Below are 27,670 nucleotides of genomic sequence, written 5' to 3'. Positions count from 1 at the left end.
ACCCTTTTACCCTGTGAAAGTAGCTTTTGTGGCAAGATAGCCACAAATAATAATTTAAAAATTCCAAAGAAGTTGAGCCTTCCAGACTCAAAGTGGATTAGAGTAGCTCAGCCTGGTTTGTGTGCGTCATTCTTTGCCCAGGGTAAACATTTAAAGTTTAAAATTCAGGGTATTGCCTGGTGGTGCTGTGGCTGGAGCGCTGTGCCTGCACCGCTGGGCACAGGGTCAGCTGCAGGCCTCGTGGCCCAGCCCGAAAGGAAGCATTTAAAGCTCCAGCCACTTTCTTAGGTTCTTTAATTAATAGGAGTTAGAGGCTGCAAGGCTGTGTGCAGCTGTTCTTTTGTGGTGAAGAAACATATGCTTTTTGTGTAAGTGCAGCTTGACTGCTTATTATGGTCTTACGAGTAATTCTTTTGTGAAAAAGTTTTAGACTTCAGAAAAGATATGAAAATAGTACCGAGGATTTCCAAATACCCTGTGCTCTGATTCCCCTATTCAGCTGTATCTGCTTTATCATTCTCCCTTCTCTTCCTTTTTCTCTTTTTGTGAGTGTGTATATGTATATATTTTCTCTGAAACACTTGGTGCCCCTTTTCCTTTAACTATTTGAGCCCTTTTCCTACAAGGACATTTTCTTACAAAACGACAGTACTGTGCAGTGGCCAAAACGGGTAGATTAAACAGATGCAATAGTATTATTGACTCTATAGATTGTATTCAAATTTTGGCAGTTGATCCTCTAATTTTTTTTAATTAAAAAAATGTTTAACGACTCCTTTTTGCTTGATTATAGGCGTCCTTACTGTGAAGATGCTGTCTTGAGCCACTTCCTTCAGTCCTTGAGGAAGCCACCTCTGAGAACCTTTTCCACAAGTAAGTAGCAATTTACTACTTACAAAAGATTGGACTTCGCAGGTGACACAGTGGTAAAGAATCTGCCTACCAATGCAGGAGGCTCAAGAGATGTGAGTTAGATCCCTGGGTGGGGAAGACCCTCTGGAGAAGGAAATGGCACTCACTCCAGTATTTTTGCCTGAAAAGTTCCATGGACAGAGGAGCCTGGCGGGCTGCAGTCTGTGGGGCTGCAAAGAGTCGGACACGACTGAGCGACTAAGCACAGCACAAGTAGCACTTAGAGATGGCGCCGGCCTCTCGGCTTCAGTTCACTCATCAGTAAATTCACACAAACACAGTGCCTATTTCACAGGGCTGTCGTTAGGATCAGATGGAATTGTGCCTGTGAGGTGCTTCGAGTACCTGGCACATAAGTACCACTGAAGCTTTAGCTGCTGTTATCCAATTATTTTTACTGGGTGCATGTGTGGTGTTCCGTCGCTTGACTGTACTGTTTGGTGTTGGACATTGAAGTTGCTTCTAGTCTTTTGAGCTGTGGTGTTGGAGAAGACTCTTGAGAGTCCCTCGGATGCAAGGAGATCCAACCAGTCCATCCTAAAGGAAATCAACCCTGAATACTCATTGGAAGGACTGATGTTGAAGCTGAAATTCCAATACTTTGGCCACCTGATGTGAAGAACTGACTCATTGGAAAAGACCCTGATGCTGGGAAAGATTGAAGGCGGGAGGGGAAGGGGACGATAGAGGATGAGATGGTTAGATGGCATCACCGACTCAATGGACATGAGTTTGAGTAAGCTCCGGGAGTTGGTGATGGACAGGGAGTTCTGGCGTGCTGCGGTTCATGGGGTCGCAAAGAGTTGTACACGACTGAGCAACTGAACTGAACTCTTTTTCTATTACAGATAGTTCTGTAGTAACATATCTTTATGCATCCTCAGGATAAATTTGGTGACTTAGAATTGCTGACTAAAAAGGTTTGTGTATTTTATAACTTGGTATTTAGACCAAATTGCTCTTCAGAGAGGGTTGTCCCAGTTTACACTCCTGAGCAGAAAAGCCTCATGAGTACATCGGTTCCCCACACCCACCTCAGCACTGGGTTATGAACTTTTTGGATCTTTTAAGCAGCTGTTTAAATCTGTACAAAAATGTGTGTTGTTTTTATTATCTAGATACCCTTTTTATTTTGTTGTACCAAAAGCTGTTTTTGACTGCCGAGTAATCATACCTAGGGAATAAAATGAGATGGTTAATGAGAATAAAAACAAAAAGCTTAATATTAAGGTAGTTAAATAGGGGCGCATCTGGGTGTTACTTAAGTAGAACTTGCGTGTGGGAACATGTAAGACTCACTTGAAGGATGGAGGTGAGCCTCAGAAATGAAGTCAGAATGTCGCAGATCTGCAGAAAAACTGTGCTTTTATAACGTGACAAACACAGCGGGGAGGCATCAGGAGTGAAGGGCACCCTCTGCTTACTGCCTCCTGTTAGAGGAGTAAAGAAAGCCTGTAGAGAAAGAGACCTTAACTGAAGCAAGGACCGGTGTAGCCAAAGCGCCAAGGAGGGTGTGACCCGCCAGCCTGCGCCGCTGGCTAAGTGCCGCGAGGCTGCGTACAGCAGGTCTCTCCTCACCAGACAATCCAGAAAGAGGAAAAAAACTGTTTCTTGCTTTCTGACAAGTTTTTCTGGTCAGAGGTAGACTATCTAGTTGTTAAGTAGTAAGGGTTCTTTAGGAATAATCAGAAGATGGAAGAGATTAATGGCATCCATACTTGCTCATTAAAAAAAGAAACAGCAGGGAATTCCCTGGCAGTCCAATGGTTAGGACTTGAAGCTGTCACTGCTAAGGGCCCAGGTTCAGTCCCTTCTCTGGGAACTAAAACCCCACGAACCTCTCGGCATGGCCAGAAAAAAAGAAAAACAAAAAAATCCAAACCCCTCTTCTCACTGTGCCACAGTCTCCTTCACTTGCTGCCTTCACCTCGCTGCCCTTGTCTTCAGATGGCCTTCTCCCCATATGCGTGTCTGTCTCCAGGTTTTCTCTTAATGTAAGCGGACGAGTCATATTATTAGAGCCCACTGTGGGGACCTTATTTTAACCTGATTCCCTCTGTAGAGACCTCCTATCCGAGAAAGGTGACAGAGGTGCTGGGGTTGGGACTTCAGCATATAAATTTTGTGTGTGTGCATGCTCAGTCACCAAGTCGTCTCTGACTTTGTGGCCCCTGGACTGTAGCCCACAGGCTCCTCTGTCCATGGGGTTTCCCAGGCAAGAACACTGCAGTGGGTCGCCACTTCCAACTTTAGGGGATCTTCCCGACCCAGGGATTGAACTGAAGTCTCTTGTGGCTCCTACATTGGCAGGTGGATTCTTTACCATGGAGCCACCTGGTTTGGGGGGACATGATTCAACCCATAATGCATGTTGAGCATCTTTACACGTACTTACTGGCCATTCCTATTGAAGAAACATCTGTTCATATCCTTAGTATGTTTTTATTTTATTTTTTGGTTTACTCATTTTTGGCTGTGCCGGGTGTCTGTTGCTGCATGAGCTTTTCTCTGGCTGTGGTGAGCACGGGCTTCTCGCTGCGGTGGCGTCTTCCATTGTGGAGCACGGGCTCTGGGCTGGCAGGCTTGAGTTTTGGTTCTCAGGCTCTAGAGCAGAGGCTCAGCAGTTGTGACGGACATGCTTAGTTGCTCCCTGGCATGTGGGATCTTCCCAGACCAGGGGAGAACCTGTGTCTCCTGCATTGGCAAGCAGATTCTTTACCACTGAGCCATGAAGAAAGCCCTTAGTATGTTTTTAAATTGGGCTATTTGTCTTTTATTGTTGAATCGTAAGAGCTTATGAGATTTTGCCTTTGAAAGAATACTGGTGTTCAGTCAGAACTGGGTCTGGGTCATAAAAGTGAGATCAGAGAGCCTGTCCCCATCTGGCCCTGTGGGTAGCCAGCAGGGCAACCTGGGATACTTTCTTGATCTCTTTGCCTTTGACGTTTTCATCTTAAACTCTGTAGCTGTGGCGGCAGTCGAGGTACATCGTTGTTTCACGGGGAAGACGCGTGAGTCCCCGACTAGGTAGACTCTGGAGGCAGCAGCGTCTCCACAGTGACTCAGGGCTGCTTCTGCTCATCAGATCTCTGGGGTCCTGTCAGCTTTCCTGAGGGCTTGTCCCAGCCTTCCTGTTGGTGCTGGGTTTGCATGACTCAGTGCTGTCCCTTCTCCTGGCTCAACGTTTTCCTGTTTTTTTACAGATGCCAGGAAGGTCCACACGGCCCCTGCCCGCACCTTGTCCCTGCTGCGCCCCCTGCCCATTCTGGTCGCCACGGGTGGCGGGTATGCAGGGTACCGGCAGTACGAGAAGTACCGGGAGCGAGAGCTGGAGAAGCTGGGCTTTGACGTCCCGCCCAAGCTTGCTGGTCACTGGGAGGTAGGAACCGGGGGAGCCGCCTTGCGTCCTCCCGGAGCACAGTTCCTGTCCCTCTGTAAATCACCCCGAAGTTAAGCCGTCTGAGAAAGCGGAATGTGCTTTCTTGGAGCTCATGTCTCCAATGGGTTTGGGGCGATGTAGAAGTCATGTCAGGCTTCCCTCTGTCTTCAGACGCAGCCCTGGTCTCCCCAAGGCCTCTTGAAATCTTGGGAGCTCATGCCTTCCCCTGGGGCTGGCGTCCTGGCCGTTATGCTTCCTCAGTCTGAGGGCGGGCCAGAAGGGTTGGACTTGTGTGATGTGGATACGTTCTCACCAGGAGCCAGACTGCAACTGTCCAGTCTCTTTACCATTACTGCTCAAAAAGCTCTTGGGCCGGGAAGTGGGGGTGCAGTTGGGTGTCACAGAGTGACGGCTGCGGTCAAGGGACGCCTGACGAACTCAACGCACCTGGGCTTCCCGCAGCACAGCATCACTCCTGACTCCTAGTGGACGTTCCGTCGACGCTGAAATTGAGTATAAAGGTGTGAGTTTAAAAATTGGTTTCTTTTCACCCTTAATTTAACAAATGAAATACCTGCACTGTCAGTAGACCCTGACCTGTGAAAGCAGAGACTTGATGGTATTTGGAGCGATGTGTGTGGGTTTCCCTGTGAGCCTCCCCGTATCTTTAATGCAGCCCGGCCGCCCCCGGCAGCCAGGGTCCCAGTCCTGAAGGCTGGTTCTGTCTGCGCGCCTTAGTAGCTGTGTGGATTCAGACAGATCGCTTTCCAAGTTTTCTGTTTTGGGGTCACATACTCCAGACTCCTTTTGGTGAGGGGTCATTGTATAGTATGTTAGTCAACACTTTTTAAGTGTGCTGAACGCTGCGTATTTGTCGTTGGTGGTTTCCTATATAAACATATCCTTCTCCTTCCAACTAGTGAAGTACTTGTGAGACTGTGACCCATGACCCCACTGGAGTGTTAGACTCATGCTTTCTTCCCTCTGACCCTGAGCATCTGTCAGGCTGAGCCACCCTGTGACCTGCTCACCTGCTTTCAGGAAATCCCCACTCATTTTCAAGGAATCCCAAGAGAATCTGCGTGTGGAAGAAATCTGCTTCCTCATTCACAAAAGACCAACGTCAGTGGTTTTTTTTAGCATCCATTGTTTGTATAACTGGAATTCCTGCCATCTGTGAGTCAGTACCTGAAAGACGATTGTCTGTAAAGAGGACAGGGTTGAATTAGCTCATAAGCTCTGGGCTCTGGACAGTGACGGGACATGGGGGCAGAGCGGCCCGGTGCAGCGAGAGGCCTGGAAGAGCTGGGCTGCAGTCACTCCTGCTGGAGCTCTCTTCCTCTGTAAATCTGTCGTTGGCTGTGCGGGCTCTCCATTGCGGTGAGTGGGGCGGCGCTCAGGCTGCTCATCCTGGTCTGTCTTGTGGAGGAGCACCGGCTCTGGGTGTGCACGGCTGAGTTGCCCCATCGCGTGTGTCATCGAACCCCAGCCCCCTGCATTGGGAGCATGGAGTCTTAACCGTTGGACCACAAGGGAAGTCTCTCTTCTAAGAATTTTACGGCTTTAGGTCTGATGTTTAGGTCTCTGATCCGTTTGGAGTTGTCTTTTGTGTCGTGTAAGCAAGTGTCTGACTTCATTCACATGGATGTCTGGTGTGCCCAGCACTGCTGGTTGAAAAAAGGCTGTCCTTTCCCAGTGGAGTGGTGTCGGCCCCCGCCTGTCAGCCAGTCTCATTCTCTCGTAAATGACAGAGATGATGTTAATGCTCTGACAGAATGTTGGAAAACAGGGAGGACACTCTTTGATTCCCCCTCCTTCTCACTAGATGACTTGTTGCGTAATCGTGGGCTTTAGTTTTCGTGTATTCACTTTCTATCTCTGTTTTTAAACAGATATACAGTTGACCCTTGAACAATGTAGAAATTGGAGGCACCAACCTCTGTCCCTGCAGCAGTCAGAAATGTGCATGTAACTTTACAGGCCACCCTTGGGGTGCATGGCTCCGTATCCTCCATTTGCATAGTTCTGCAGTGCGTATTTATTGAGAACACTGCTTATAAGTGCACCTGTGCAGTTCGTACCTGTGCCGTCCAGGGGCAGCTGCTCCTATTTCGTGTCTTTAGGTTGGTGCAAAAGTAAGTGCGGTTTCAGATCATGAATTTTAAATCATTATAATTAGATTCAAACACAATCTTTATTAATCAAAATAGGAACCATTACAATCAACACAATTTTGCCAATGAGAAATAAATTGATTTATTCCTGTAGTGTAAAAATCTGTGCTTCAGGATTTGATAAATTCTTGGAGAGCATTTTCTGCGTCCTGCGGGTTATGGGAACGTTTTCCTTGCAAAAAGTTGTTGAGATGATTGAAGAAGTGGCGTTTGGTGAGAGGTCAGTGAATGTTCAAGAGGTCAGTAAATATTGCAGACGAGGCAAAACTTTAGCCAAATTCATTCAACTTTTGAAACGTTGGTTGTGCGAAATGTGGTCGGGCATTGTCATGGAGAAGAATTGGGCCCTTTCTGTTGACCAGTGCCAGCTGTGGGCGTTGCAGTTTGGGTGCATCTCATCGATTTGCTGAGCGTATTTCTCAGCACTGAGAGTCAGAAAGCTGTAGTCGATCAGATGGGCAGCAGACCACCAAATAGTGACCATGACTCTTTTCGGTGCAAGGTTGGCTTTGGAAGGTGCTTTGGAGCTTCCTGGTCCAACCACTGAGCTGCTTATCACTGGTTGTCGTATAAAATCCACTTTTCGTTGCATGTCACAATCCTATCGAGAAATGGTTTGTTGTTGCTGCTTAGAATAAGAGAAGATGACACTTCAAAATAATTTTTTAAATTTTCGATCAGCTCATGAGGCACCCACTTATCCAGCTTTCTCACCTTTCCAGTTTGCTTCAAATGCCGAACGACTGTAGAATGGTCAACGTTGAGTTCTTTGGCAACTTCTCGTGTAGTTATAAGGGGATCAGCTTCGATGATCCTCTCACTTGGTCGTTGTCAACTTCCAGTGTCTGGCCATTACAGTCCTAATCTTCAAGGCTGTCGTCTCCTTTGCAAAACTTTTTGAATCACCACTGCACTGTATGTATGTTAGCAGTTTCTGGGCCAAATGCGTTTTGTTGCGGCGAGTGTTCTCCACTGCTTTAAGATCCATTTTGAACTCAAATAAGAAAATCGCTCAAATTTACGTTTTGTCTAACATCATTTCCATAGTCCAAAATAAATGTAAACTAAACGGCAATAAGTCATTAGCACAAAAAACATAAAGCGAGAAATGCACGTTAAGATGTTGTGTAACACAACCTCATTTAAGAATGTATTCCAGTATCAAACAGCAAATTTCAACAATGCAAAAACTGAAATTGCATTTGCACCAACCTAGTATGATGACTTTGCAGGCTGCACGTAAGTACGAACTTTAAGTGACTCTGCTCCCGTGGTGGATTCTGGTGCACTGGTGGTTTTTACCAGTGATTAATGTTGAGCAAGTCTTTGCACATAGGCCTGTCCTCGGGCTGAGCACTGGGTGTAGAGTTGCTGTCTGAAAGGGTCTGGGCACCTGCAGAGTTTGTGCTGTGTTTGGCATCTAAGCCTCTTGTAGCCGTCTGTGGTAGGCATTGTCCATTAGGCATAGGCTCATCGTACGTGAACCACAGTGGATGTTAGCGGAACTGTTGTCGCAGACAAACATCATTCCTCTCGTGTTAACTCCATACAGCAAATCTTTGCGCTCCTTCACGTGCCAGGCCTTGTTGAGCTACGGGGGTTCACTAGTGAAGAGAACCGGAGTTCCCATCCTCAGAGAGCTGCCCTTATTAGGGGCTAAGACAGACAAGAAACAGGGACACATGGGCATGTCGAGGTGTTGAAACGCCGCAGAGGAAGCACAGACAGGTACAGGGCACAGTGTCTTGGGCTGGGCAAGACCAGGGAAGGAAGGAAGGCAGGCCCGCTCAGAGCCGTGTGGGCTCCCGGGGCATCTGAGACGCGGGGAGAGCCGTCCAGGCAGATTGGACAGAGCGCGCTTGTCGCTGTTGATGGGGAACAAGAGCCCCTGTGGCTGGAGGACCAGAGGGCGGGAGGACCCAGGGCGCCAGCTATGCCTGTCTTTTGAGCGCACCCTGAGTGATGTGGGTTCTGATCCAACTGTCCTGGCTGCCATGGGGACAGGTTAGGGGATCTGTTGGGAGGCTCTGACTGGATCCCAGCAGGAGAGGTGGGGCCTGGATCAGAGTGGGAGCAGTGAGGAGGGGAAAGGCACTCTATGCTGTTTTTTTTTTATCAAAGTGTAATTAACGTAGAATGTAAGTTACAGGTGTACAGTCCAGTGATTCACGAGTTTTAAGGTCATGCTCCATTTACAGTTAGTATAAACTGCTGACTGTATTTCCGCGTCATACAGTATATTCCTGTGGCTTCTTTTGTGCCTAATAGCTTGCCCCTCCTACCCCCAGCCCAGGGTCCCTCCCTCCGCCCCTGGCGACTGCTCTGCTGGTACCTGTCTGCTTTGCTTCTGTTAGCTGCGCCAGGTCATTGGATTTTGTAGACTGCACATTCGATTCTGGGTATGTTTTGAGGGGAGAGTGCACAGGATGCACTGCTGGGTTGGATGTGGGGTGGGAGTGGAAAACGCCTGGTGAGTTCTGACTTGAGCAGGTGGAGGGGAGGGAATGAAGAGCCTCCAGACTCGCGCTGTATTACGCTCTGTCGTTGGCTTTTCTCTGAGCGTGAGTCCCCATCGACATTTCTAATGTGTTTATTCTCTGCCTGTATTTGCTCAGTGTACTTGTCAGCTTAACATTTCAGTCTGGTTGGCATGGACTAAGGAGCCCACCCCCCTGCGGCCCCAGTTGGATCAAGACACCTGCCCTCAGAGCCAGAGCTGTGGCTGGGCAAGGCGAAGACTCTTCCCCAAGTGCCTTTTCAGGAACTCATGATGTCCTTCCTGGGAAAGCTTTGGGTTCAGGGTCAAAGAGCCTGATCATTTTGGGCTGCTCAGGCCTGGTGTTTGGCCTCCAGGGGGAGGGCGGTCACCCCGGGCCTCTGTGGAGAGGTGGCTTTGAGGGGACAGATCTGCCCGGGGCTGGAAGGCGCCCCGCCCCGTGCCCAGAGTGTCATGCGGTCTGTGTCTGTGTGGCGGCTGTGATTTCAGATATGCCCTGCTTGTGTCTCCGTAAGTGCAAAAGGGGAAACAGACCTTCGTAAGTACTTCTTACCGAGAGGCTGAAAGGTGTGCCAGCAGGTGACATGGGTGGCAGGTGTGTGGTGGGAGCACATAGGTGTGCCCACCCCAGGGTCTCCTGCCCCACGCAGGGTGGCATCTAGTGGCAGAAGCCTCCACCCCCAGGTTCTGGCACTTCTGAGGTGTCCCTTTCTGACCGGGCCTGAGGACAGGTGTGGTCATGTGGGCGGAGTGGAAAGGGTGGCCTTTGGGGCAGAAGCTGGCACGTGTCCTCCTCCTGCACCAAGGAGCTGACTCCATGGAGATGGGGCCCGAGGTGCAAGGTGGTGGTTGGCAGTTGCCTCTCCCACCAGGCGAGGAGCTGCTGTGTGGACAGAGAGGGGTTCTCAGGAGAGGCACCGTGTGCCAGCCTGGTCTGGGGCTTTTCTCCCCAGTAGTAGAATTTAGAGTTTTTCTGTGGCTTAAACAGAGTCTTCCAGTTTTTTTATTGTGAGCATTTGAATAAGGCAGAAAAGTTGAGAGAAGAGTTACCCACACAGACCACTGAATTGATGGACATTAATGTTTCGCTGTATCTGCTTCATTTCTGCGTGCATTTGTGGACTCCCCTCAAAGCCAGTGAAAGAACATTGCAGACGTTGTGAAATGCAACTTCATCCCTCGACACTTCAGTCCACATCTGAGCATAGGATGCAGTTTGTTGTCTCAGCTTAGCCATGGGGTGTTCAGGGAGCGGTCCCTGTGTTAACATCGCTTCCTTGTTTCCGGCTCAGTTTAGTATTTTTAAAAGGAAGGTGCGGCATTCCAGCTGTGAAAAGAAAGAAAGCCGGATCAGCCTGTCGGTCTCCCACGTGGCCCGCCCCCACCCACCACCTGCTCTTGGCGTCTCCTTCTCTCCATGAGCCTGGACAGAGTGGAGCTTGTTTTACATGTTTTTAAACTTCCAGTAATTGTTGTAGCTTCTTTATTGTTCCTCTCTGTGAACAAGCTGCTTTTAAATGAGAATGACACAGGTATAAATACCTGGTCCCATGCCGGCAGGGGGTGGGTATTCAGTAAGTGCTATTCTGCTTCTTACCTCATAGGTGGTGAGAAGACAACTCTGGATGTTAAGATGGGCAGACAGTCCAGTTGGTGGGAAGCAGAGCTGTGGCAGCGCCTCCAGCCCTTCCTCTCCCCTAGCCTGGGGGGCACCTGTGCCTGGAGCCCTGAGGGGGCAGGGAATGGATGAGGCTGGGCTCCGGCCAGGAGGGAGCTTTCTGCTGGGCTTCCTTACCTTCTGCATCCTGTTTGCTCTCCAGGCAGCAGAGAAGTCATCGGGCTGGTGGGACTGCTGGGAAACACTGGAGAGCCCCACGGGAGAATTTGGCAGGGCTGTGAGAAGCCGTTGGATCAAGAAGTCACCCGAGGGCGCTCCGTGCTTGTCCCGGCTCCTGCCAGGCTGATGACCTGCCGCTGGCTCCCTGTGCTAACCTTGGGACGCAGGCCATCACTGTTCTTCCTCAGGGGCCTCCACTAGCCCCGGGCAGTGAGAACTAACGGAGGACACCTGCCACTCCCTTCCCCACCACTCCCTTCCCTGCCACTCCCTGGCCCCCTGGCCCAGCAGGGCACAGTGCTCAGGGTGTGGGGAGGGGCCGGCGCCGTCCTCAGTGCTCTGGCCGAGTGGCTGGGGGCCTGCAGAACCTTGCGGTGGCGCTAGGTGGCACTCCCGCCCAGGGGAGTCCAGGCAAGGTGGAAATAAAGGCCCAAGTGTGGCTGCCCAGAGAGGCCTCACTCGGGGAAAGTGCACCTGCCGAGGGGTTTTGTTAGTCCCAGAAACCATGTTGAGTTTTGTCTGGAATATGGTCCAGAAGGCATTTCCCTCCTGAGGTGCGCGTGGTGGAGGGCAGGTTAGAAGGCGGGAGGGCCGGTCTCAGGGCTAGTTTATGAGTTTTCTAAGCACCGACCAGCCTGAGAGTTGCGAATGATTCCAGAGGAGCTCAGGTCCACGTGGAGCAGCCCAGTTGGTCCTTTCATGGTGGAGAGCAACAGTGCTCCAGGGCCCTTGGAGGATGAAAAGCTGGGCTCTTGGGCCATGTTTGTCACCCGCCCCCTGCCCCGCCCCGTCGGGTCTGGGTGCACTGCAGTCTTTGGGGAAGCCGGGATGGTCTCCCCAGGTTTCTGGGTCTGTAATTTTCTTGTTAGGATTGTGTATCAGCATCTTCTGTGCTTTAACTCCTTGTCATCCCATCGTGAATGGTGTTTGGTTGGCGCTCTAAGCTCAGAGGGGCCTGGAGACTCAATGAGAACGCCCATGCGCCCCTTCTGCCTCCCAGCTCCGCCCTGTCGGTGTTGGGGGCCGTCCCTGAGGGAGGAGCCTTCATCTTCTCCCTCCTCCCGGCTGAGATGCCCCAGGCTGTGGTTTGTTGGTGGATCCAGATGCCGGCAGGTGTGTGGGCTGTGTGTGCCACTGCGCCTTCTTCCAGGCGGCCTTGGCTCCCCTGCCTATCTCCTCACAAGCCCTAAGGCTTCCTGAAGAGGAAGAGGCTCTTCTTCTAAATGCTCTGGAAAGTGAATTCCCCATGGTCAGAAGATGCTGGGGTGGTACTGCGTGCTTTCTGTGACTGAGTCGTGGTGGTGGTGTGCCCCTGAAAAGTGGCTCATTCCATCCATGTTGACCAAGTGTTTTTGGTGGGCATGGTGGGTAGGGTGCTGAAGCCTGCAGGCTGGGGCCCCACCATCCAGTGGGGCAGGAAGATAGGAGGAGAATCACCCCACAGGTCTTGATCCCTGCGAGGAAGCCTGCGTGCAGGGCTGGGCGGACCTTGCCCACTGGGCCTCCTGTGCTGGTCTGCACTGGGGGTTTATGTGTCAAGGTGTATCTGCCTGGAGAAGAGGGGTTGGGAGGGGGGGGAAGCAGCCTTTGTCCTCAGGGTTGGGTGTGAGAAGGAGCGAGGGCTTCGCTGCCTTCTGTCAGCTCTGAGGGCTGGCTAGAAAAGGTGGCTTGGAGGCTGAGGCCCGCACCTCGAGGAGGCCCGGCGGCGGGGAGGGGCGTGTGTGGGGCCGGGAGGAGGCACCGTGCGGGGGCCGCGGTCTCCTCTTCCTGCCGCTCCTCTGCCCCGCCCCTTAAAGGGACCCCGGCCGAGGCGGGCGCGGCCGAGCCTGGTGTCCGGCCCCTGCCCCCGCCCCGGCGGCCTGAGTGGCTGCAGCCGGGCCCCCGCCCGCCCGCCCCCTGCTTCCGTGGAGCGGCGCCTCCCGGGAGTTCAGTCGCGCGGGCGGCGCGGACTCGAGCTGGCCGACCACCTGCGGGTGAGTGAGCGCGGAGGCCCTTGCCTCCTGGGCTGTGGGTCGCCCCTTCCCGCCGGGGATCTGAGGAGCACCCCGCTCCCTTCCCCGGTCCTCACCGAGCTGTGGCTTCCCTGGCCCCACGAGGTGGGTCACGGGGCCCGGCGGATGAGGTCACTTCCTCCGCGTCTTGTAGCATCTCTTCGCCCCACAGCCGGGAAAAGGGAAACCCGGGCTGCTCGGGGTCTTCCCTGCGCCCAGTTTCCTCAGTGCTGCCGGGGGCTGGGATTTGGGGGGAGGGAAGCGGGACCACGGGGCCGGAGGGGGTGAAACCCACCCTTCCCAGAACCCCACTCCCGGCTGGTGCCAAGGACTGCCCTGGAGAAGGTTCCTTTCCTTGAGAGGAGCTAAGAACGACTCCTGCCTCCTCCCTGCACCTCCCCTGAAAGAGGCGCATCTGGACCTTTCTTTTTGCTTCCTCTTCTTTCACCAGAGGCTTCCCCAAGATGGCTTACCCATTTCTCAGGGAGAATCCATTTTCTTGGTTCCCTACTTCTGACATTTTGTCACCTCTAGCCCTGGCACTCGCGGAGGAATGGTTAGTGGCCCCACCTGGACACAGCTGCCCTGTGACTACCCCACAGAGCAGGTGTGTGCACCGCAAGTCAGGCCAGGGACACGTGGTTTGGGGGCACTGGGGGTCACCTGCCGAGGCTTCAGGCCGGGTGTCTGGCACCCAGTGAGCTTTCCACACGGAACACCCTCCGCCCCCTCCGCCCTGGGCTGACATGTGCAGGATGTGAGGGGTGGGCGAGGATGTTGCGGCACTGCTAGGGTTCTGTGAACCCCAGAAGAGCTCGTCCTGACAAAGGTGAGCTCCTCCAACTTGGTGGTCTTGAGCCCGCCCTTCCTGCTCACATCATTGCTGCCCTGGGGTTGGGGCTCCTCTGTCCCAACTGCCTCCTCCGCCTTGTTCCTTCCGTCTTCCCTGTGAGAGCAAACTTTTGTCCTCCCAGAGCACGGGTCTGAAAGGGAGGGGGGCCTCAGGAGCCAGGACTGCGGGATGAGGCGGCGCTAAGCTTTTGGGGGGAATGGAGGCGTGGGGTTTCTGAGCCTCCAGACAGGTGACCAGGAGGAACGGTCCTTCCCCTTTCAGATGAGGGGACTGAGACCCAGACAACACCTGCGGCTTGCCTTTCCCAGCTTGCAGGGTGAGGGTGGCGGGGGCATCCAGGCTCATAGCCACCAGATGGTCCCTGTCTCCCACCAGAGCCACTCTGTGTACTCATGTTCCGCATGGCTGGCTCTTAGGCTGCGCAATGACTTTGAACTCCTACTGGTCCCAGCCCCATCTCATCCCACGGAGTGTCCTTGGGACTCTAGGGAGAGAGGGAAGCTGTCTGTACTTCTCTGCTTCAGGGTGCCCTCCTTGCAGAGCCCGCATTCAGGCCTGAGTGCCCCAAGTTGCACTCAGGGAACTAGAGAGGGAGAGAAGGCTCTGGCTTGGCCTCCAAAGGCCACTGTAGGCACAGAGGGCAGGGGCGCTGCGAAGTGGGAACGCCCTGAGTGAGAAGGGCGGATCTCTAGGGACCCATTCCCGCCAGTGTGCAGCTCCGAGCTGGTTGGTGCTTGAGGGTGCTGGCCCATTTCTTGGGGGACAGCTGAACTCATGCCTGCTTCCTGGGGGCCTTTGGGGGTGCACCGATGGTGATTTAGAAGAAATCTGACCCTGGTCTCAGTGTCCCATTTTAGAGGAGGCGGCAGAGTAGTGGACGAGACAGGACTGAGGCATGCAGACTTCGGGCTCCTCAGGGCAGTTCTGGAGTGACTCCAGGATAGCAGCTCCTTGGGCTGGTCCCCCCAGAGCCCCTGGGCTGGAGGCTCTGGGAGAGGATGCAGTGCAAAGGCACACGCGGGGATCTGCTTTGAGGGCCTGACGTTTTGGAATGAGCTGGGTTTGTTTGTGGGCTCCTGAATGTGCCTGACAACATGCAGAATCGGTCATGGTCCCGCCAGGAGGACAGTGAGGAAATCTGCCCCAAGGAAGTCTGGCTTCTATCCAGGCCCACAAGACTTCACCAGCCCCCACCATGAATCCAGTTTTCTAGAGGGGGGTGGGGCACGGCTGGTGAACCTGGTCCTGAAGCCTAGCTCCATGCTCAATCCCAACTGCTCATCTCCCCACTGGGCCTGCTTCTCTTGGGAGCCAGCAGGCAAGTTTGGGGCCTCAGGTTGAGCGGGCTTGCTCATAGGTGGGCAGGATGTCAGCTCGGGCCTGGCCCTCAGGCAGAGGAAGTCTGGGTGGGCACCCTCTGGCCACTCAGGAGGGTGGCCTGGGGAGACAGGCGTCCTGGTTTGAGATAGGGCAGAAATCCAGTTGAACATCCAAACCTTAGTCGGCCTGGTCCAGCCCCATGGCCGCGTACAGCCAGGGAGCCGGCAGTTGCTGGACTTTCACCTTCAGCGAGGTGGGTTTGCCCTGGGCGGCAGATGTCCAGCTGGTCCGAGTTGGGGCCTCTTGCTCTGCCCTGCTCGGTAGCCCGGGCGGGAGCAGCCCTAGGCCCCCATGTGTCTTCCTGTAAAGATGCCGCCAGGCTCGCGGGTCGGCAGTGTGCTGGGCAGATGGACTCGGGGCTGGGGAATGTTGCTCCCCTGCCCCCTAGCTGCCAGGCGGGTGCCCTCGCTCCACACTGCCGCTCCTCCCCGGAGAGAGGGGAAGGCGGGGCGACGGGCTTCCTCGAGGGCGCCCGGCTGCCCCTCTAATGAGGAAGGGGTGGAGGCGGCGAGGAGAGCCACAGCAGGCCAGACGCCGGGTCCCAGCGCCGCGCCCTCATCCCTCAGATGCTACTTTGTCACCTGAAAGGAAAAATGGGTCAGGTCCTGGTGAGGGAGGGGCGGCAGGGCCAACGCTGGGTGCCTGCCCGGAGCGCAGGGCTCAGATTCCCGCTTGGGCCCGGCGGCGCCGAGTCCCCTCCCTGCTGGGAGTGGGCAGGTGGCCAGGAACACAGCGGGCCGAGCAGGTCCGTGACCCGCGCCTGTCTCTGCAACAGCCCCGACTTCTCACCTGCGCCCCCGAGCCTTCAGACCGGACCGAGCCGGGGAGCGGTCCCCCCAGCCGCCACCTCTGGGGCCGAGGAGTGGTGACAGCGCCGACCCGGGGGGAAGGGAGGAAGGAGGAGAGACAAAGGCGCGCCGGCCCCGCCTCCTCGCGCCGCCCACCATGTGTCAGTCAGAGGCGCGGCGAGGACCCGAGCTCCGCGCGGCGAAATGGTGAGATGCCCACGGCCGCGTCCTAACCCCGCCGTACCCCGCCGCGACCTCCGGAAGGTCCGAGTTCACGTCCAGCGGCTCCGCGGTGGAGGTGGTGGCGGCAGCAGGGGGCTAGGGGACCAGCTCCCGCGGCTAGAGGGGCCCACTCCGGGGGGCCTGAGTCGGAGAGCCCGCTTCAGGTATTGCTGGGGGCCAGCGGGCTGGTGGTCCAGTGTCCACGCTGCGCCCCCGCCCCGCTTGGGCGCAGCTTCTCTGGTATTGGTCCCCTCACTCCTGCAGAGAGCAGGGTGGGCGGGAGGAACCTGGGGTAGAGGAGTGATGTGTCTGGCTTGGCTTGGCCCCTGCCCATTTCGTGGACCTTTTTAAAGGGATGGGAGAGAATGATCGCAGAGGGTCGGGTGAGCAGTGCAGAGTCAGCACCTTCAGGGCCACCGCTGAGCTGCAGGGCCCGGCCTTCGGCTGTTCTCCATCTTCTCTGCTTTCGTTATCAGCTGTGCTGCCTTTGTTCCTTGGTTTGTTGAGCAGCTGGGGGCAGAGGACCGAGCTGCTCTGAGAGCACACAGGCGCAGATGGAGCCTACTGCTCCAGCTGAGTGTAGTGTTTTTGACGAAACCGAGACTCCAGGACATTCTCGTCGCGGGTGGTAGTGTGGTCTAAAGCCCACACTGGGGCCTTGAGAGCATCTAGGTCCTGGGTCTGTGGCACGGCGACCTGGGCCTCAGTGTCATGACTCAGGATAGAACTTACCCTGGTCTCTGGCTCCCCTGAAGCTGAGTCTTTGCTGACTGTACCGAATTGGGGCTGGTGGGGTCAGGGGAAGGCCCACCTACCTTTATTGGAAGGGGGGGCCTGGGTCAGGTGTGTGTGGCCCCAGCAGGCCTGAGGGTTGGCAGGGAGCTTGCGCCACCACCCTCTGGATTGTTGTGGAGAACCTGAGCTGACGTAGAAAGACCACAGCGGGGATGGAGCAGTAGCCGTGAGGGGTTTATGTGTGTGCACCTGCGTGCTTCAGCACCTGCGTGTGTATGTGTGATCTTACCAGGCCTGATCTCTTATCAGATGAGGAAGTAAGAGGCTTCGTCCATGGAGAGAGTTACCCAGATCCTGTGCTGCCAGAGGCTTGGGGGCTCAGCCTAGCTCTCCTTGAAGCCCATGTGAACAGAGCTGGCCTCAGGCAGGCAGGGACCGCCCAGTGGGCTCTGTCTACACTGCCTCCTTGGTGCTCGGCCCCAAGGTCCAAGACAGGGCCCTTGCCAGGTTCAGAAGCTATTCTGAGCAGTCTCAGCTGACATGCAGGTAGAGAGACTGGGAGGTGAGCGCTGACAGAGGCAGCCCAGCCCCTGACTCAGAGTGCGGTTGGTGTGAGGGGGTCTGGCCAGCATCACCAAATCCATGGAGAGGCAGGCAAGCTTGCCGAGGGTGCGGTGGATGGGAAGGGTGGGCCCCCTGGTCCTCTGCTGACCTCGGCCGTGTGTGGACATGTGCCCTGCAGGTTGCACTTCCCTCAGCTGGCCCTGAGGCGGAGGCTGGGACAGCTGAGCTGCATGTCCAAACCTGCCCTGAAACTGCGCTCCTGGCCCCTGACGGTCCTCTACTACCTCCTGCCCCTCGGCGCCCTCAGGCCCCTCAGCCGGGTGGGATGGAGGCCTGTGAGCAGGGTAAGTGTGCAGGGGCTGCCGGCCCTGCCTCCCCGCCGCAGGCTGGAGGGGGGTGCCCAGTTATCTGGGCAGAGGTGGTGCTGTGGGGCCTGAGCCCTTCAACAGATGTTGTTGGAAGGCAAGTTGGTGGAGGGCTGGGCTGGTCGGTGGCCATGTGGGCTGTGGACAGGTGACTGCAAAGGCCCATCATCCACGGGCTGCTCTCTCTGCCTGCATTCCTGCCATTTAAGTGCTCTGTTTCTGGAAAGAACCCACATTGGGCATTCAGAAAATGGTGTCTGTTCCATCTCCTGTGTTCAGGCAGAAAAAAGCTTAGAGGTGATTTTGAGAAGAATCAAATTTCTGGACGCCAGAGGGCAGTTCATACACGCTAGAGCCTGTGTGGCCTCTTTGGGTAGGGATGCCTTTGAGGACCCAGGAGCCCCCAGCAGGGCCAGGTGAGGGCCCTGGGCAGCCCAGTGGGTGTCACCAGGCTTGGAAGCTGAGGGTACCTATGGGGCACTGGGCATTAGGCCTAGGGTCATAGGGCAGCCCTGGGCCACCCCCACATGTGGGTATCGGCTGGGAGTGCTAAGAGCTGCGAACTCAGTGCCTCTTTAGAGGTGTTTAAAGTTGGGAGTGGAATTGCTTTTGCACCCTGGGGACTTGGTGTCTTGGCAGTGTTCAGCAAGCAGCAGCCACCAATTAAAGCAGGTCCCACAGTGGCAGTGGCACCTGAGATTTAAGAGCTTGGGCTGGAGGGTCTGACTGAGGTGCAGAGTCCCCTCTCCTAGAGGAGCTTTGGGTGGGGACGGCTGTGTGGACTGCGAGGCCCTTGGAGTATAGGTGTCAGTGCCCAGTACTTCTGCCCAAAAGCCCCTATGCTCAGGGCAGGCTGAGCACGTGCACTTTGGGGTGTGGACTTGCCTGAGCACCGAGAGCCAATTGCTCCCATGCTGGTCTGGGACGCTCGCAGCACTGCCCACCACAGCCTGTGTGTGACCACATCCGATCCTCGTATGCCCGTCCCCATCCAAGAAACGGGGTGGGAATGCTGCAGGAAACAGGTGATACCTGAGCTTTGTGCGTCACTGTGCAGAGGCCCAGCCAGTACTCTGTAAAGACTTGGAAGCTCAGTCTGGTTCCTGGTGAGAAACCACCATGTCACAAAGCCCTCGAGGGTCCCAGCTGCTCAGGCCTCAGACTCAGAGCTGGTCCTTGGGGGGGGGTCCTGGGGCTGCGTGCACGGCGTGGCACACTCACCTGCCCTTGGGGCCTGCAGGTGGCCTTGTACAAATCGGTGCCAACACGCTTGCTGTCGCGGGCCTGGGGCCGCCTCAACCAAGTGGAGCTGCCGCACTGGCTGCGCAGGCCCGTCTACAGCCTGTACATCTGGACTTTCGGGGTGAACATGAAGGAGGCCGCCGTGGAGGACCTGCACCACTACCGCAACCTCAGCGAGTTCTTCCGGCGCAAGCTGAAGCCGCAGGCCCGGCCCGTGTGCGGCCTGCACAGCGTGGTGAGGCCCGACCCCCCTCCTGCCTCGGCGCCTTTGGGCACAGTGGGCCTGGTGGGCACTGCTTCCAGGCTGGACCCCCAGGGGGGCCGTGGCCCTGTCCTCCACACCCTCCCCTGCAGCGAGCCTCTCCTGACCCTTCCAGATCAGCCCCTCGGATGGGAAGATCCTCAACTTCGGACAGGTGAAGAACTGTGAGGTGGAGCAGGTGAAGGGGGTCACCTACTCGCTGGAGTCGTTCCTGGGCCCCCGCACGCCCTCAGAGGACCTGCCCTTCCCCCCAGGTGGGTCCTGGCCCCGCGGTGTTGGGCGCCAGCAGGTGGAGGGGCAGGGAGGCCTGTGGACGGGAGACCCTCTGCCTGCAGCTCAGGCCTCCCTGGAGCCGGCGTCCAGGCGGCACAGAGGGCTCTGAGCAGCTGCCCCACGTCTGCCCGCAGCTGCGCCCCACAGCTCCTTCAGGAGCCAGCTGGTCACACGCGAAGGGAACGAGCTCTACCACTGTGTCATCTACCTGGCCCCCGGGGACTACCACTGCTTCCACTCCCCTACTGACTGGACCGTCTCCCACAGGCGCCACTTCCCAGGTAGGCCGGGCCCAGCTGCCCCCAGGGGCCTCGGACGAGCGCCTCGGCTTCTTCCTGTCAGAGGCTGTGGGCTCCAGAGTTGGGGGCAAAGCTGGGTGTGGGGGTGCAGGTTGGGGTCCAGCCTGCTCTGCATCTGGAATGACAGGCCGGGCTGGGAGTACACATGTCTGTCCCCCAGGCTCCCTGATGTCTGTGAACCCTGGCATGGCCCGCTGGATCAAGGAGCTCTTCTGCCACAACGAGCGGGTGGTCCTGACTGGGGACTGGAAACACGGCTTCTTCTCGCTGACGGCCGTGGGGGCCACCAACGTGGGCTCCATCCGCATCTACTTCGACCGGGTAAGCAGGTCCCATGGCCATACTGGGCTCCCCGCACTGTCTCCTGTGCGGCTAGAGCTGCTGGGGCTGCGATTTCTAGGAAGGCGGGTCCCCAACCCCGGTCTAGAGGTGGCTGCAGGGGGAGGGAATTAACCTCCCTGCTTGGCACTTGCTTCTGCTGGAAACCCAAGGGGAGCCCTTGTGTGTGATGGGCACAGGTGAACAGGCAGGTCATGCCTCCTCCATTCCTTCCAGCCCCAGGTCACAGCAGGTCAGGGGCTCTCAGCTCAAACCTGGCCCCTGGCCTGAGCTGCTGTCCCCACTTCCCCTCCCGAGCAGGGTGGGGGGCAGGGTGTGTCCACGGCCCACATGCTCTGTCCCCACCTCCCAGGACCTGCACACAAACAGCCCCCGGTACAGCAAAGGCTCCTACAACGACTTCAGCTTCGTGACGCATGCCAACAAGGAGGGCATCCCCATGCGCAAAGGCGAGCACCTGGGCGAGTTCAACTTGGGCTCCACCATCGTGCTCATCTTTGAGGCCCCCAAGGACTTCAACTTCAGGCTGCAGGCAGGACAGAAGATCCGATTTGGGGAGGCTCTGGGCTCCCTCTGAGCCTCCTGCATGGCCGCGGCTGCTGAGGGTCCTTTCAAGGGGACCTCTGAGGCTGTGTAGGGAGGGGACTGTAGGGTCTTACCAGGCAGGACCTGGGTGACTTCCGTCCCTACTTCTGGGGTGCAGACAAGGTCGTCAGAGCCCATCGTGCCGTAGACCGCCGTTACCCCCTCTCCCACCTGAAGAGAAAGTATGGGCCAGGATGATGGAGTCCCTCTTGGAGACTTTTTAACGTCTCGTAAAAACTGGCTCTGTGACCTCCCGGCCGAGCATTCGGTTGGTCCCGATTTCCGTTCTGAGATACGCGGTAGTTAAGGTACCTTCTTGCTGCTCGTCCTGTCACTGCTTTCTGGCCTCCGCCTCTGCTTCCCCTGCACAGGGTGAGGTGCCTCCTGGCACTGACTGTGGGCCCCACAGCGGGGCCGGTAACACAGCTGCTTTCTGTCCCCGAGTTTGCTCCACCTTGCTTGTTGGGAAAGGCTGTCTTCTCTCTTTGCACATGTGGCTGAACACATCACCTGCTGAGACGCTGTCAGCAGCTTCCAAGGGTGGCCTTTGGTGGCTCGGTGCTTTGCAGGCCCTGGCGAGTGACCTTCCGGAGCTGGTAGGATCTATTATCGACCCCCCTAGTGGTGGCCCAGCTGGGACCAGGGGTGAGCTTGTGTCCCCTCCCTACATCCAGGCCTGTGTAAATACGCAGAAGTTGCTGCTATTGATCAGGGGCTTACACTGGAAACAAAGGAGCCTTGTTGATGTCTTTGGTGTGTGACGGAGGGGGGTATCAGTGCCTAGAAAACCTGTCCCCAAGTAACAGATACTAACAGGTACGAAATCCTGAGGGAGCCACTGATGGGGGGCGTGGGGGGGGGCCAAGTTTCATGTTTCCTGGGGATGCTGTGAATTTCTCCTGCAGGAGAAGCCACTTGAACTTTTTCAACTGTATCAGTAGCACAGTATTTTTGTATGAAAAGTGGGAGACTTCTGAACAGTGATTCATTTAATTGCAACATTTTGAAATAAACTAAAAAACATTGCTGCTCTGCATTCTGTTCCTGGACGTGGTGACTAGCACAGAGCCCGCCGCAGGGCCTGGACCCGAGCGATGCAGGTGTGGACGGGCTGGCGCCGGGCCTGCAGCTCGTGGGCCAGCTGCTGGATCTGCACCTCCACCTGGGGGAACGGGGGACCAGCTGAGAGGAAGCCCAGCCCAGGAGCCGTCCCAGCCGCCCGCGCCTCACCTTCTGCAGCTCCTCCTCAACCTGCTGCTCAGCTTCCTGGTCCTCAGCCCGGGGCTCCTCCCTGCTCAGCTCTAGCCACCGCCTCAGGCTGTGTGCTTGCCGTTGGCAGGACCTGAGGGCGTAAGGCAACTGCTGCCTGGCTTTACCCAGGCAGAGCCTGCAGCCTGGAGACAAGCACACCCGCTTCTGCTGCCATGGGCGGAGGCAGAGAGGCTCCCCCACCATCCTCAGCCTGTGCAGAGCAGGCCTTGGGGGGACCCAAGCCCTTCCCTCCAATCAAGGCTGCTGCCCATGTGGAGGTGCCTGGGCATGGGGGAGGCTAGCTGTGGACCAGAGCACACGCAGGGCACCATCCCGCATGAGTGACAACGTACCAGGCAGATCACCGGCTTCCAGGGGCACAGCTGGGTGTAAAGTTCTGCTCAGCTTTTCCTGAGCATTACACCCTCAGGTCCCTGAAGGTGAGACCACCCTGGACCTGAGCGGGGAGCTGCTCTGCCTGTCTGCGGGGCTGTCCCCGGGGACACAGCGCCCCGGTCGGTCCCCTTGCTGGGGTGACACGAGTGCCGTGGTCTCACCTGAGGTTCTGCCTCGTGGTCTGGTAGTCCTGCAGCTGCTGCCGGATGCCCTCAAGCTCAGCCTCCAGGTCGCTGTGGCCAGTGCCCACAGGAGAATGTGCTTGATTTCGGCCAGCCTCCTGGCTCAGTCCAGGATGAGCCGAGCTGCCAGGAGGGGTGCCCCCTCTCGAGGCACTGACAGGCCCCTGGTACACACCTGCAGGGTCAGAGCCAGGCCCAGGCCTGGTGCCCCTGAAGTCCCCAGGAAGGAGCAGACAGGAGCTGGGGACACCGGCCAGGGACGAACGGACCTGGGATGGAAGCCCACGCGTCACCGGCTGGGCTGGCAGCTGTAAAGGAAAGATGAACACTGACCAGGGAAGCGGGAGGAAGGTGGGGAGCCAGGGTTCCCCACACCTGCTCTGGCCTTGCCCTCTTACTTCCGCACCCAACCCCGCCCGAGGCCCCCCACCACTGGAGCAGCCATTGCCAGCTGGCCCAAGCTTTTACCCCTTCCAGCAAAGACCGACCGACCGACCGACCGTTTCCCTGAGAAAGGTGCTCCAGCCCTCCTTCCCTCCTCCTGGTGACACCAGCCCCTGGAGGGACGCAATGCTCCCACCCTCTCCCCACCCCCTCAGGTCGCAGCCCTTCGGGCACAAGCTCCTGCGGGGCCAGCCCAGGGCACACTCGTGCCTCCTCACTTACCCGTCCCAACTCCTTGACTCTCACGTCACAGGCCCCAGAGTCACAATCCCTCCTCCCTGTCACCCCTTCGGTTCTCAGGGGGTTACCTCCAACCTGTGCTGTGAACTGTCAACTTTGATCTGCAGCCCTGACCTCATTCCTGGAGGCCAGGCTCCATCTGTTGCTTTATCTCAAACCTGACAGGTTCAGGACTCACTCTTCATGTGTCACCTGGGTACCCAGCCACATCTTCCCTCTCACAGTAAAAGAACTCATTATTCCCCTAGTTGTTCAGGTTGGAAACCCAGGAGCCATCCTGGATTCCTTCCCTTCCTCTCGCCAAACCCATCAGAGCGAGCCCTGCCTGCTCTGCCTCCCATGGCGTCCACGCACCGTGTCCCAGCCACAGCACCTTCTGCTGGACCCGCGTCCACAGCCTCTCGTTCACCCAAAGTGCAGCTTCTCCCTGGGGCCTGCATGGCCCTCCCGGGTCCACAGCCTCTACCTCTGTCTGCATGTGGGGTTTCCTTTGGTCTCCACCTCTGTGTAAGCGTCACGAGCATGGGCCTTGGGGGCCATTCCCTGCTGTGTCCCCAGGACAGTGGCCCCTACACTGGGTACGTCTCCCAAGGCAGCGGGCACAGCTTTGGCTATGGCACCGAGTATGCGAGAAAGCAGGAGTAAAGGCCAGACCAGAACACGCCCCAGGGGTCTTACCCAAACAGGTACTTGGGCCCCACGTGGCGCAAAAGAGGACGGGGGCAGCAGCTCTGGGCTGGGGTGCGCTGTGGGCGGTAGCTTCAGGCCAGGGGCGCGTGGCAGGGGGCTGCTTGGGTCCAGCACTGACCAGGCGGGGCCCACTGGCCGGACCTGATGTAGGCCGCACTCCCACAGGGCCTGGGACCTAAGTGGGGGAGCGGCGGGAGCTGGTCAGGCAGTGCCCCCAGAGGAGCGGGAAGGAAGGGAGCCAGGCCCCAAGGCCCCAGGACTGCAGCACCTACCCCTGCCTGCTGAGGGGGCCACACCCCAGGGGCGCCTGGCTCTGCAAGGGCTCCACCAGGAAGCTTGGGCGTCGTGGCTGCTTCCGTGCCCAGCGGGCAGCATTGCTGGGAAGAAACGGGCTGTTTCTCCAGGCTGCCCAGGGCCTGGGACCTTGTGGGTGCAGTCATCCAGCCCGACCCCTGAAATCTCTCGGGGAGACTGGAGGCCGGGTGAGGAAGGCCCTCGCCCCAGCTGCCTTCCTGGACGAACAACTCCAGGAGCCTGCTGCCTGTGGGCGCCCCACCCACACATCTCACGGGAGCCAGGCACAGGCTGCAGCAGAACAGCATGCAGGGCCAGCGTGTCCCAGAGGGCACCCGCTCCTGGCTGTGACGGGAGAAGTGGGGAGACTACCAGGCCTGGTGAGGAGGGGCTGCCAGGGGGCCCTTCTGGGAGGAGTAGCAGCTGAGCCCCCGGTTAGGGCCCCACAGGAGCGGGGGCAAGATTCTGCTGCACAGGGGGCTCTCAGTGGCTCGGCCGTGACCCCGGAGCCCAGTATCCTTCCCATACTGTCCAAGCTCTGCCCCAGGAGGAAGCAAGGAGGAGGAGGTGAGGGACGGGCTACTCACAGCTCCAGGAGCTGGGAGTCCCCAGGGGCTGATGCCAGGCCGTCCAAAGCTCCCCAGAGCCCACGAGGAGCTGGTGGCCTTTTGGGCTCCAGGGGGGCATCGCCAGCCCCGGCGGCAACGTGGCTAAGAAGGGGACACTCAAACGTCACTCTTCTGCTGGGCTCAGTGGACGCAGGGGACTGCAGCTCCCTGCCCCGGCCCAGCGCCTTCTGTTTCCAGAGCGTGGCACAGCGATGCACTGCGCGGTGGAGACTGTGGGCCGCCTGCAAACGGCCTGCGGTCAGGGCGGCGCTGTGCCGCCCATGCCCCACGGGGCTGGGGGGATGGGGACACCCCAGACCCACCTGCACCTGCTGCTGGGCGTGCAGCTGCTGCCGGAAGGCCTTCATGCCGGCTGCAAAGCGCAGGAGGCGCTCAACGCCCTCCCTGAGGAGCTGCAGGTGGTAGACCTGCACCGCCTGCTCCTCCCGCTCCTTCTTCCTCCTCGCCTCCTGCACGAAGCCCCGCCAGGCGGCCCAGGCCTCCAGGGAGAGGAGCAGTGAGGCCCAGCCGTCCTGCTGAGACATAAGAGCCCCCTCCCGCTGGCTGTGGCCTCTGCTGGGACGGGGAGCCCGTTACCTTCGCCTGCAGGGAGAAGGCCCAGAACCACAGGGCCCGTGCCGTGCGCTGCCGCTCGTGCCTCCTGTCCAGCAGCTGTGGGCCACAAAGGCAGTGTCCCCTTCAGGGAGCCCCCCTGCACAGCCCCAGTCACCCTCAGATCCCTCTCCAGCTGGGTCCCGCCCTGCCTGCCCTGAGGCTGGGGATTGAGAAAGCTGCTCAGGAAAGAATGTCCAGGAGCTCCAGGGGCAGGACTCCAGGCTCCGGGGAGGAAAGGGACCGGACCCCTGAAGGGCCGCCAGGTGGGACACAGGACGCAGTCTGCCCAGTGTCTCCGCAAAGCTTCAGTGAAGACCTAAAGTGGGTTTCCTATCAATTTCTACATGGTACCCTGACATGTTTTCAACAGGAAACTGCAGGAAGGGACTTGGCCTTAGACAGGTTCCCAGGGAAGGAAGCTGGCAGTGCTGGGCAGTGGTTGGCGGGGATGGGGAAGCCCCGGGAGGAGGGTGACACCAGCACAAGCTGGAGGCAGGCCCGGGAGGGAGCAGGACGGGGAGGGGCTTCTGCAGGGCGCCCACCTGTCGTCTCCACTGGTGGAAGCAGGCCCGGCTGAGCGTCTGGGCCCGGAGTCGGGCGGCCTGCCTCTGCCACAGCTGGGGAGAAAGCACGTAGTGGGCTGTGGGCCGTGTGCCTGGGGCCGGCAGGTGCCCACACCCAGAGCCCCCGAGGGCGTCGTGGGCTCCAGGCCCACCAGCATCTCCTCCCACCAGCAGGAGTCATCCTGGATGAAGCCAAGGGCCTCCTGCACAGATGGGGTGTCCAGATAGCTCTGCAGTTCACCCAGTGCTGACAGGCGTGGTTCAGATTGAATGGGTTCTCTGCAAAGCCACTGTCCACCCGGGGAACAGGCTCCTGAGGTTGCTTCCCCAGCCTTCACTCACCAACCAGAAAGGCAGCCTTGCACCCACAGGACCCCGGTCACCACCATCCACACTGGCTGCTGGGAGCGTTTCAGGAAAGACCTTTCCTCGCCAGGACGCGGTTTCCTGGCCCAGACAGCCCAGCCGCGTTGGGAAGCTTGTGGAGCTGCCCCCCGCCTCACCCTCTTCCTGACGCAGCCCTGATGGTGTGCCTTCCACCGGGCCAGGGCCTCCTGCAGCAGCTTCCGGCAGCAATGCCGCAGTGCCCGCTCCATCTGCACCCTCTGCTGGGCAGCCCTCCGGCTTCGGTCCCGCCAGAGCCGAAACCAGGTCCTGAGACGGCCTGAGACACATTGGAGTCAGTCAGCTCTTGTGGAGGACACACGTGGACCCCTAGTGCTGTGCGTGCTAACTCGCTTCATCGTGTCTGACTCTGCGACCCCATGGACTGTAGCCCACCAGGCTCCTCTGTCCATGGGATTCTCCAGGCAAGAACACTGGAGTGGGTTTCCAAGGCCTCCTCCAGTTCTTCCCAACCCAGGGATCAAACCTGTGCCTCTTATGTCCCAGCACCGGCAGGTTCTTTACCACTAGCCCCACCTGGGAAGCCCTCACGGACCAGTAGGCAACAGTGAAATTTAGAGGGTGGAGAACCTGGGTGAGACCACTGCGTGTGGACATGTCCTCTGTGAGGACAGCTCTGGCCACCTTCAGAGGCTGTGCACACCCTGACGGGAACCCCCCCACCCCACCCGAGCCATAAGCCTGTGCACAGCAGCCGCAGGTGTGCCAAGACCCCCGCAGAGCCGCCTGCAAGCAGCTGCTGGGCTTGAGGCAATGAGAGGAAACCGAGGCTCAGCGGCCCAGGCAGCCCGAGCCAGGCACGGCGAAGCCTGGCTCTGCTGAGCGCATCCTCTGACAGCCGGGCTCTGCAAGCATGTGGGTCGGGGCTGCGCCATGCGTGTCTGTCACCAGACTCTCTCGAGGGACCAAGCACTCTGTTCTGGTGCTGCTTTCCCTTTTGGAGTTTTTCCTTTAGCCTGGAGGTGTCACACTAAGTGCTGCTGTTCCCCAGATCCTGCTTTACACACGGATGTGTGAGCCTCACTGGACCCCCACGACTACCTCCAGGGCAGGTACTACCGTTCCCACACTCAGCCGGCACACGGAGGCTGAGAGGAGGCCCTGCCTGAGTCACGCAGCCATTGATGGGCATGAGTGCCCACGACCCCTGACCCCTGCTCCGTCCTCCTGCAGCCCCAGCCAAGCCCTGGACCACCAAGGTGTGCCTGAGACTCAGAGGCTCACTTATGCCAAGAAACAGCCCCATGGGTATGGCCTGCACACGTGCTGCGTGCTGAGAACACGG

General features: G+C 57.6%; 2 protein-coding genes across 5 annotated transcripts in view; one reads left to right on the top strand and one right to left on the bottom strand.

Moving 5' to 3' along the window:
- Positions 1-21,752, top strand: part of PISD (phosphatidylserine decarboxylase) — a 28,466-nt gene extending 6,714 nt beyond the window's left edge. For 2 of the 4 annotated variants that reach the window (XM_055549596.1, XM_055549594.1), the window contains exons 2-9: positions 794-873; positions 4,116-4,291; positions 17,511-17,676; positions 18,938-19,174; positions 19,317-19,455; positions 19,609-19,755; positions 19,934-20,094; positions 20,465-21,752. In XM_055549596.1, coding sequence (XP_055405571.1) covers positions 4,116-4,291; positions 17,511-17,676; positions 18,938-19,174; positions 19,317-19,455; positions 19,609-19,755; positions 19,934-20,094; positions 20,465-20,689 — 1,251 coding nt within the window. In that variant the 5' untranslated portion in view covers positions 794-873 and the 3' untranslated portion in view covers positions 20,690-21,752. Of the gene's footprint in view, positions 1-793; positions 874-4,115; positions 4,292-12,418; positions 12,773-15,798; positions 16,019-17,510; positions 17,677-18,937; positions 19,175-19,316; positions 19,456-19,608; positions 19,756-19,933; positions 20,095-20,464 lie in introns of those variants that run through there. The other 2 variants (XM_055549597.1, XM_055549593.1) reach the window with 2 other exon arrangements.
- Positions 21,723-27,670, bottom strand: part of SFI1 (SFI1 centrin binding protein) — an 88,227-nt gene continuing 82,279 nt past the window's right edge. Inside the window, exons 22-31 of the mRNA XM_055549592.1 lie at positions 26,484-26,644; positions 25,960-26,034; positions 25,400-25,474; positions 25,126-25,302; positions 24,782-25,044; positions 24,173-24,277; positions 23,889-24,075; positions 22,506-22,834; positions 21,928-22,039; positions 21,723-21,859 (exon numbers count right to left, since the gene is read on the bottom strand). Coding sequence (XP_055405567.1) covers positions 21,755-21,859; positions 21,928-22,039; positions 22,506-22,834; positions 23,889-24,075; positions 24,173-24,277; positions 24,782-25,044; positions 25,126-25,302; positions 25,400-25,474; positions 25,960-26,034; positions 26,484-26,644 — 1,589 coding nt within the window. The 3' untranslated portion in view covers positions 21,723-21,754. The remainder of the gene's footprint in view (positions 21,860-21,927; positions 22,040-22,505; positions 22,835-23,888; positions 24,076-24,172; positions 24,278-24,781; positions 25,045-25,125; positions 25,303-25,399; positions 25,475-25,959; positions 26,035-26,483; positions 26,645-27,670) is intronic.

Source organism: Bubalus kerabau, chromosome 16, assembly GCF_029407905.1.
Source record: "Bubalus kerabau isolate K-KA32 ecotype Philippines breed swamp buffalo chromosome 16, PCC_UOA_SB_1v2, whole genome shotgun sequence".
NCBI lineage: Eukaryota > Metazoa > Chordata > Mammalia > Artiodactyla > Bovidae > Bubalus > Bubalus kerabau.
The sequence above is the reverse complement of the archived record's forward strand: the minus strand, read 5'-3'. Positions and strand labels throughout refer to the sequence as shown.